Genomic DNA, 9,924 nt, shown 5'->3' with positions numbered 1-9,924 from the left:
CTACATCAACTCTCTCTTCCAAAATACCTTCCTTATCGAGCCCTTTGCTCAGCTACCTAAGGGTTCAGACGCCTCTCCAGGCAGAGAGTGGGGGTAGATCTCTCTCCTCTGCAGGTGCCTCCCTCTGGAATGGCCTCCCTGCCCCTCACTAACCTGAGCTGGAACACCTGAAGTTCCGGAAGCAGCTCAAAACTTTCCTCTTCTCTGCTTTCTCTCTCTCTCCCTCCCCTGCTGACCTACCTGACCTGCCTGTCTGCTGCACTGACTGGCTGCTTGCCTACCCTCAGAGTCTCACTGGGTACCAGGCGCTTTCTTGATAAGTCACCCCTACTCTGCCTCCGGGCCTACCATGCACTTAGAAGCTGTAAGGTTTATAATCTTTGCATCGAAAACTTTCCAACGAAAGTAAAATGCATCGAAAGTTTTCTAATGAAAATGTTTATATATAATGCATTTTTTGTATTTTTTTGGGGGTCTCCCTCAACCCCCTGTTTTTTACCCTTAAAAACCCACCCCAAACAAAATTAACCCTTTACCTCACACATATATGCATTTGATGGAAACATTTTCATTGTAAAACTTTCAATGGGAAAAGTTTTGTTGGAAACTTTTTCGATGGAAAGACTGCTTACCGAGCTGTAACTGTAACCTCTACCATGCTGTGCCTCCTTGCGCTTACCCCGAGCTGTGTGCCCTCGCTGCACTTATTCTGAGCAATGCTGCCCTCTTTCCCTTTTCCCTCTCCCTGGCACTTTCCCCCCAGCCCCCACCCCTTGCACATCTGAATGACACAAGGCCTAGTAAAGGGAAGCTCGCTTGTTTTGTCCTCCCTCTGTCTTCTCTCCGTTGTCTTGTCGCGCCTAGAAACACCTGTGTACAGGTGCGTTAGAAATTACTTATCATATCATATCTGTGATGATAGTAGGGTTAACATGAATAATATAAACAATATTTAGAATAGTATTACTGATATTAATATTAGCATTACTAATTAACATGATAGATAATAATGCAACATAGTAAACACATGAAAATCATTAACAGTTATACTGGATAGCACAAATATTATGTTAATAACGATAATGTTTATTAAAAGCCGCATTCTTTTCGTTTTAATTTGAAAGGCTGTCTGGTAAGGACAGCTGTGCGGAGTAAGTTCATATATTCAAATAAATAAATAAATAAGCTGACGAACCTTTGGAGAAGGGTTAAAAAGGAGATTTTAAAGTTCGCGAAGTTGGAAAATAATGACGCCTAAATAATTAAGCATCGAGAGACAACTCCGCTGTGGCGTTTGCCATAATAATTATTAATTGTACAAGCCATGGTTGTATTGATAATTAAATTATCGATTAAGCAAACCAAGGTCAGTCGCGGACGCTGTTACATAGACAGCTTCCTGCGAATTTCCTAAATACCAAGCTCACAGATGTCCCTTCATCAGGAGCCGGCACAATAGGGGGGCAATTGGCTTCCTTGGTGGTCTGCTGCTAGCCTTAAAGGGGGACGATGCCGAGCGCGGCCCGGCCATAAAAGGACCCCACATGCTGTCCGCCTGAGGCGCCGGCTGCTTTAAGATGCTATTGCGCCCCCTCCCCTGCCCGCGGCGGCTGCCGGTACTGCAGCGGCGCCCCAGACAGAGCAGCCGGTGCTCCAGAGAGGAGGACCGCCAGCCCCCACACCCTCTCGCGGCAGCATCCTCTGCGAGCAGCAGGCGCGCACGCCGAGAAGAGGACCTGCCATCACGACCCGAGAGGCTCTCAGGGCATGATTTACTGGCTGGATGTGACCCCCCTGCGACCTGCCAGGACAGAGGGATAGTCCGTCCCTCCTCTTCCACCTGCACGCCACTCCTGGGATCTCATCGCACGCAAACTTTGGGGAAGGACCAGTGGATTCTGGGGATGTGCTAGCCCTCGTCGCCCGAACCTTGTTCTGCCCAGGTTGCTTGCCCCCCACTGCTCGGATGCAGTAGCGAGCGATGCTCCCAAAAAGCTCTCTGGACGATTTAGTGGCGTTCTGACTTCACACATCTCTCCGGAGGAACGGCGCGCCTCTCGCGCCCCGACATCTCCATAAAGTTATCCCGAACTGCGCGAGTTAAAGGTGGGAGCAGGAGTGTGTGTTCCAGGATGGGCACGGCGAGGGAGATGCGCTACTTTCTGATCGCCATCTTCCTGGGTAAGTGGGCGCTCGCTAAACATGTTTTTAGGGGCTCGGCGTAAGCCGCAACTGCCCACCTCGCAGCAGTGTTGGTTGAATGTGGTTTATTTTCAGTGTGTGCTGCGGGCTTGTGAGTTCCAGTGTTTCTCTCGCTGCTCGCCTGGAAGTGCAGTTGTGTATCAGCCAGCGTGCCGTTCTGTTGGGCCAGTTTACTTGCAGAGAGAGGGTCGGACCACACCGCACCGCACACACCGTACCACATTCAACACGATGATTCCCGGCGACCTTTCTATGCACTGTGTGTTTTCTCTGAGTCCATTCTAACCAACGAGCCAAATAAGCGTGTTTATGAAGTGACTCGCCACTGCACAGGTACACCTGCCAGATACCAGCGCTGCCTGGCGCTCGGTGCCCTTTTGTGCTTACAGCAATTTTGGGGTTGGCAGCATCTGCTTACACTCCTGCAGCGCGCGCGTGTGTGTGTGCGCCGTATGTGTGTGCGTGTGTGTTATTTTCTCAGGAAGGAACACATTCTTGCACAAGTTATTCTAATGTTAAGCACTGATTTTCGCTGTTGGAGAGGCTGTGTTCAGGTCCTGGAACAGGCAGGCGCTACGGTCCCTCCGACGTGACTAGCTTGTGTGATCCTGGATAAACCGCGCACTGTAGCCAGTTCTCTTGTCTGATGGGAGCAGTGAGGCGGGATAGGACTGTACACGTGCAGCCTGGATTACATAGCGGAGGCTATTTAATCGCCATGCGCTACCAGAACGGTTCTGCGCCCTGCTGTGCGCGAAACACACTGGCCACTCCCCTCAAGTAAGCACTTTATGCAGCACTGGGTGCCATGTGCCTTAAACGCCAGCGAGCCGATTAGATTGGCACATGAAAAGCGGAGTGGGAGGAGGGTGGAGGAGAAGTTTGGGGTGGCGGGGCTGTACAATATTCCCCGTTTTTTAATCACGGCTGCACCGAGCTAAAAGTTTCGATTCTGTGATCAGGCTGCACAGGGGTTTCCGTAGCAGGCGCGTTGACCCGCTGAGCCATCTCTTCGGCTGATCTGAAGCGCCGCCGTGTGTTTCTGAGGCTCTTTCGCACAATGCCCAGGACAAGACGAGGCGATGTTCGTTTAAGGCCGATAATGCTCTGCTTGGCATCCCGGACACTGGCACTGTAAACACACGGCGGTCATGTTGCATGGCTCAAAGAGTACCATGGATTTCCTGGAAACGCGATCTACGTCGATTAAGATGATATAAATGTGCATTACAATAGAGCTTCCTTTTTCCAAATAGGTCAGAGTGTGGTTCTCACGAGCGCTGCGCTGGTGCCATGCCTTGGTCACAGCAGAGACCGGAGCAGCGGCACCTGCTTTGTGCCACTTGTGTGAACTCCCTGAGTTGTGCATACGCGCCACACACCGATGTTTTCTTTATCTCTTAATTGACGGGAGCTAGTCACAAGGAGCGGAGTGTCAACACTGCATGGACCGTGCTAAGATAAAAGGCGGAGTCGGCAGTGGCGGGATTCCAACTACATGGAATGCAGCGAATTTCCAACCCACTGAGCACTCTTGTGTTGGTCCATTGACCGGACCGAGCTGAAAGCACCAGAGTCGGTGTATGGTCTTTAAACGTACCCCAGCCAACCCCCGTGGTGCCACCGGGGTGGTCGGTCTTGTCATGTCGCCGCTTTCCATTTCGTGTTGCTGACAGGCAGCTCTGCAGGGGGCCGAGGGGAATGCGCTACTGCTCCGCCGCCTGGAATGCAAAACGCGACGCTCTAGCACATTGCCGAGCCCGTCTCCATCATCCGCGTCCATGTCCACGTGTGTCATCCACAATCACTTTCTATAAATCGCTTTAAAACAGACAACCCTCTTTTAAGCGCCCTGGCAGCAAATGGGGATATCTCCCTAATTGATGGCATCAATAGGCCTGCGTTGATGCGAGCCGGTATCTCACGGCAACGCGTGCTTAACCCGCCGAGCTATCTATTGGGATTGGCCAAGGGATTGAATGTCATGTAAAAGGATATGCGTGCAGGTGGCGATGACCAAGGAGCTGGTACTTGGTTTTCCCATTGTTTCTTTTAAGGGGTTTGGCTTGGGACTCAGGGAACCAGTCGTTATGAAGCAGGCCGTGTGAATTTGGGCGTTTTGTCCTCGTTGTTTGTTTTTCTCTCTCTATTATTAGCGCCTACTTTCTTCCCGCCCCCCTGCCCCCGCAACCATTGTCTGTGTTTGTGTCCTTTCACTGCCTCTTCTCTGCCCAATATATTATTACCGAGGGCGTGTGTCCATGATGTCTGCAACAACACGTTACTCGGAGAGATTGGCGTTGCAGTTCGATTTTTAATTAGATTTCCAAATGTGTGCACTGCTGATCAAGATGGGTCTTCTTCCACAGGTCCACGTGGAGTGTTTCACTTTTTCTTACCCGACATTTTTTGGGGGCCCAAGGGGTGTGGTAATTTCCAAGCTCTTCCGACTTTTACAGCCAGCAGAAGCACTCGGATAGGAAGAGTTTTTCCCAAGGTCACACGATGTATGTATGTAGGAGGGAGCCGGGACTGGGACAAACGTCTCCTGGTTCCACAGTTATAACGAATCACCTCCCCTTCCCGCCTGGTGCTACCAATGCCTCTTGGCGCTTCAAACGAGCCCCGAAGCCCGGCTTCGATGCACGCGGTGGGCCCGGTCAGTTAATTCACCCAAGTGCTGTTTGCAATATTGATTTGAAGGCGAGCCCGCGCGCTATTGTTGCTCGTCCTGGTGTCCCTCAAGCGTAAAGGGAGCGTGGATGGCTTGAAATTGAGAGCTATTTCTAAGATCAACATGGTTCTGCTCGGCTCGGGCGTGCCTCCAGATCGGCTGCGTGTGATAGCCTGTTTTAATAACTCTCATTTTCTGCCTGACTGCCTGCTTGCTGCGACTTAGCAGGCCTCAGAGCCGAGGAGAACGCCTCCGGCTTGCCTTTGAAATGCCACCCACAAGACATTAGAGTGGCGAGGCCTCCCAGCTGCACATTCCGTTTACACCTCTAGGAGGTACCCCAACACGTGCATGCCCCCGGACATGCAAAGGAGTGAGCGTGCCCTGGGGTGACCAGATATAAAAAGTAAAGAACCGGGACAGGGCAACTAACATAAAAGTAGGACTGGCTCTTGAAAGTGGCCGTCAAGGCACTACTCTTCAGTAGCGTTTGGAGGAGAAGGGGGTTTAAGTGTTACTGTTCAAATAAACACATATTATAATTCATTTATGACTAACTAACGCTATCTTGAATTGTGAAATGCAGCATTTCTTCTGTGTGAGATTGTGCCGTCCTGCCCACGAGCTATGAAGACCTACTACAAAAAATCAGGACCACCGCAGTTTCCAATGGGAACATAATCTAGAGAACGGGGACAGGGTACTAAATTCCGGGACTGTCCTGGCAAAACCGGGACGTTTGGTCACCCTAGTGTGCACATACTGAGACATGGCAGTGCCACGTTAACTGGACATGTTGGCGGTCTGTTAATACTGTACTGACCAATCCAAACTCAACAGTACTTATTTCAGTGACCGCAGAAATATACAAGGCTGGCCTTGACGTGCTGGGATTCTAGAACCACACATGTGATGGGACTTTCCGAGCTCAGACATCAACACCACTGGGATTTCCATCTGACAGCACTTGCAATCATGTTTTATATCTTCCGTGCAATTCAAGTAGAGAACCAACTTCATGCAGACGGACCTCAACCCTGCCACCCAAAGGAGCAGGATAGGCAGAAGTGTGAGGGCACAGCTCCCCACTAGATGAGTCTGCAATTAGGAGCAGGCCTCTTCAGGCGTGCTGCAGGCTTTTCAGGCCCGGTGGGCGACAGGTAGTGCTCCCCCTGGGGGCTAAGTGGGTCAGGGCTTGTAGCCAGACCAACCCATTTTCCACTTACGCAGGGGGACAAAGCAGAGAACAACATATGTTTTGCCAACCCTTGTGTCAATGATATGATTGTTTGATATGATAGTTTATTTATAAAGCACCAATACTTGGGCCTCATTACGAGTTTGCCGGTACAGTAACAACGGTACCTGCAAGTTTACGGTAAGAACTACGAGTTCTGGTCGTGGGTGCCTTTGCAGCTGCCAGGTCGGACTTGGGGGCCGTACCGGCACCTGCACCCGCAAGCAGAACTTGATGGTAGCAGCGGTACTGTTATTAACGGTACCGGTGCTACCACCCTCCCCAAAATGGGGAAGAATTTTTAGTAGAAAAGGTCCCAACCTTATGCTAATCAGATTAACTACACCAACAAAGCCTGCAGGCGGCAAGAGTGATGTTAAACCCTCCCTCCCCCAATACAAGACAGCAGCAAACGACAGCTAACAACCCCAAGCAAGTGTGGGCCTCACTGGCTTTACAGTCAGTGCGGTGGAGCTTGAGTCCATAGGCACCACGAGTCAGGAATCTAGGGAGGTAAAGCAGAAACGACTATCCATTATACACATTCTCATGGTTCTGCTTGTACTACTGGGAATGGCGCCACCATTTGTTAGCTCGTCTGTGCCATTACAGAAGAGAAGCACCCTCATGCACACCAGTTCATTTCCGCCCCTAATGAAGCCGTCTGGCCTTCTGTGTGACGTCACATCCTCTCTGCACAAGACCACCAGCAACTGCGCAGGCGCAAACTCTGGAACTTGTCAGTGCTGTGAAGCTTGAGTCCGGGGGTGCAGCAAGCAAGACTCCACTCCCAAGAGAGGCGACACAGACAAGAAGAAATAAGAAGGAAATACTTGCGCTCACCATTCTAAATCATTTGCATTTCCACAGGACATACTCATTTTTTAAACAATTTCTTAGCTTGCCTGTGCCATTACAGACGGTGCCCTGCAAATCAATCAAACGTACTGTATAAAGATACCTTTCCTTTCTGCACTGTGAAGCCATCCCTCCTCTGCACAAAACAGCAAGCACCCCCTGGCAACTTAAAGCCTACCTGGCTCTGTAGCCAATGATATGATATATAATATAATAGGTTATTTATAACGCGCTTAATACCCAGAGGTTTCTAAGCGCGGACCCGGGGATCGAACCTGTGGTGCTGCAGGTTGTCTTGCTTCCAAGGCGAGCATGTTGCCCCTGAGCTATCCTCCCGCGACAATGGGTGCAAGGTCACTATGTCAGGATCTACCCTCTCCACATAGCCAGAGAACGGAAGGGCTTTAGCTATGACTTGTAGACTACTGGGTGGGAACAACAAACCTTCCACCATATTTTAGAATGTCTGTGCCAAAGGGAATGGAAGCCGACCATATGCAAATCAGTCCAACGGCGCCATAAAGAAGCATCATTGCACTGAAGGGGTCGGGCTGCTTCTACACAACACAACCACAGTAACCCCAGATGAGTTCTGCCACGTGATCACGAGTGACACGTGGCTTGGAACAGGAAGCAGTCACCTGCAAATCTCGTCAATGGACGCTCAACCCACTGAGGTCGCTTGTTGGTGGTAGGATCAATGGTCGGAAAGTGAGCGACCACCAAATACGGTCTTGACAAAGGTTTTAAGCAAAGCCTCTGTTTTCACACATCCGGCTCTTATGGGCTTTGCGCACCCAACTGGCCACCCATGTTTAGGAAGTTACTTATAGATGCTGCATTTCATTTAAAAAGAACCGGCTTTGCAGCAAATGAGTTCCACTGGATTTTGTATGCCCGTCACTTCCAAATAGACCTGGACATTTTGTGTCACCCCTAATGGATGCCAGTGCCCGCTGGCCTTTAAAATGTGTTGATCATAAAAGCAACAGGTTTGCATTTAGGGAATGAGAGGTGCACATGCTTCTGAACTTCCTTAGATATTTAGCCATGAATAAGCCAGAGCCTAATTTGAGGCGCTCTTCAGAAACTGAAAAAGATGGTTTGAGGAAATTGATCCTGGTAGCCAAGGCTAATAGAATCTGAGGGGGAATCCAGGCACCTGGGCCTGAGATTCGACGGCTAACTTAGCTGGAAAAGCTATTGACTGCTCCTATTCAACAGCGTGCACCATTTCATGGTGACATTGACAGTGGCAACTGGAAGTATGGTGGCTTAGGCAGAGACCCTGTCCTCGAATACTGTACTTGGCTACAGTTTGGGCAACAAAGGGCTGAACTTGTTTGGAAAAGTTGGAGGGTGCCTTATCAAATATAACATTAGGGATTTCCCTGCGCGCAAAGATCTAACAAATGAGTGAGGAACTTGCCAGAGTTTCCGGTGCCAACCCAGTCAGAATAAAGCTTGCTGCCTACTATTTACAAACTAAAGGGTCAGCTACAGATCAATGAGTTGCTGAGCATATGCTGAATAATGCAGTCGAAGAACGATTAGAAACTCGCGTATTATAAAGTAAGATCTTCTCGTGCCACTCAAGGAAGTCAAACACGAGTTTAGAAAAAACATGTGGGAAGTGGACCAAAGGGAGAAACCCTTATATCTCAGTCTCAAAACATTCTCAGAGCATATGCAAGCCTTGTCGTAGAACCTTTGCCTGCAACCATATCTAATCTCTTTTCCATGCTGAGAAAGATGTAGGGTCTAGGGGAAATGTAGACGTAACCAATGTAAAACGAGAGAATTGATAGGGTGTGCTGGAAACCCCCCCTCTTTTTGACGCATAGATGATCCATCTCTTAAATGCATTTTAAGGCTTCTCACTTTGATGTACTAGTCAGACATCTCTTCCATGCATTTGTAGTCCTCCCGCTTTATTGCATTTGAGGATCTCTCTTTGGTGCACAGATAAACCACCCCTTCTATGCATTTTGAAGTCTCACTTCTTGATTCCTTGGAAGGCCTCTCGCTTTGATGTACAGATAAACCACCCCTTCTATGCATTTTGAGGTCTCTCTTCTTGATTCTTTGGAAGGCCTCTCGCTTTGATGTACAGATAAACCACCCTTTCTATGCATTTTGGGGTCTCTCTTCTTGATTCTTTGGAAGGCCTCGCACTTTGATGTACAGATAATGCACCCCTTCTATGCATTTTGGGGTCTCTCTTCTTGATTCTTTGGAAGGCCTCGCGCTTTGATGTACAGATAATGCACCCCTTCTATGCATTTTGGGGTCTCTCTTCTTGATTCTTTGGAAGGCCTTGCGCTTTGATGTACCGATAATGCACCCATTCTATGCATTTAAAGGTATTTCTCGTTGATGAATTTGAAGGCCTCTCTCTTTGAGGCACAGGCTATTTACTTCTACTGCGCCGTTGAATGGCTCTCTCTTTTATGCACAGATGATCCACGTTTTCTATGCATTTGAAGGTCTTTCTATTGGATGCATTTGAATGATCTCATTTGATGAACAAATGAACTATTGCTTCGAAGCCTTTGAAAGTCTCCCCATTTGAGGCATTTGAAGGTCTCTTTCTTTGACACACAAATGACCAATATCCTTTATGTATTTGAAGGCTTCTCTCTTTGATGGAGTTTAGTACTTATACATTTGATTCGCAGGTGCACCGTACCTTCTATTCAGTTGAAGGCCTTGCTCTTTGATGCTGATTGAGTACTATCTATTTAGCGTAGTTAAGATCCTCTCCCTTAAATGCAATTGTAGACATCTCACCAGGATGACCTTAAGTGCCTCTCTTTCTAATGTGGTTTATGACCGCCTTCTCGAGTGCACCTTGTGAATCAGTTAACAGTCTCTCTGAAGTGCAGTTGAGTTCCTCCTTCTTTATTATAATTATAAGTCTCTCTGAAGTGCAGTTAAGTTCCTCCTTCTTTAT

General features: G+C 48.8%; 1 protein-coding gene across 1 annotated transcript in view; it reads left to right on the top strand.

Annotated features, from left to right (window-relative positions):
- Nucleotides 1-1,508: 1,508 nt before the first annotated feature.
- Nucleotides 1,509-9,924, top strand: part of GFRA4 (GDNF family receptor alpha 4) — a 929,345-nt gene continuing 920,929 nt past the window's right edge. Inside the window, exon 1 of the mRNA XM_069632254.1 lies at nt 1,509-2,181. Within this exon, the coding sequence (XP_069488355.1) occupies nt 2,133-2,181 (49 nt within the window). The 5' untranslated portion in view covers nt 1,509-2,132. The remainder of the gene's footprint in view (nt 2,182-9,924) is intronic.

The sequence above is a fragment of the Ambystoma mexicanum genome, chromosome 6q (assembly GCF_040938575.1).
Source record: "Ambystoma mexicanum isolate Mex_15411 chromosome 6q, UKY_AmexF1_1, whole genome shotgun sequence".
Classification (NCBI taxonomy): domain Eukaryota; kingdom Metazoa; phylum Chordata; class Amphibia; order Caudata; family Ambystomatidae; genus Ambystoma; species Ambystoma mexicanum.
Note: the sequence above shows the minus strand (reverse complement) of the source record. Positions and strands in the feature narration are given on the sequence as shown.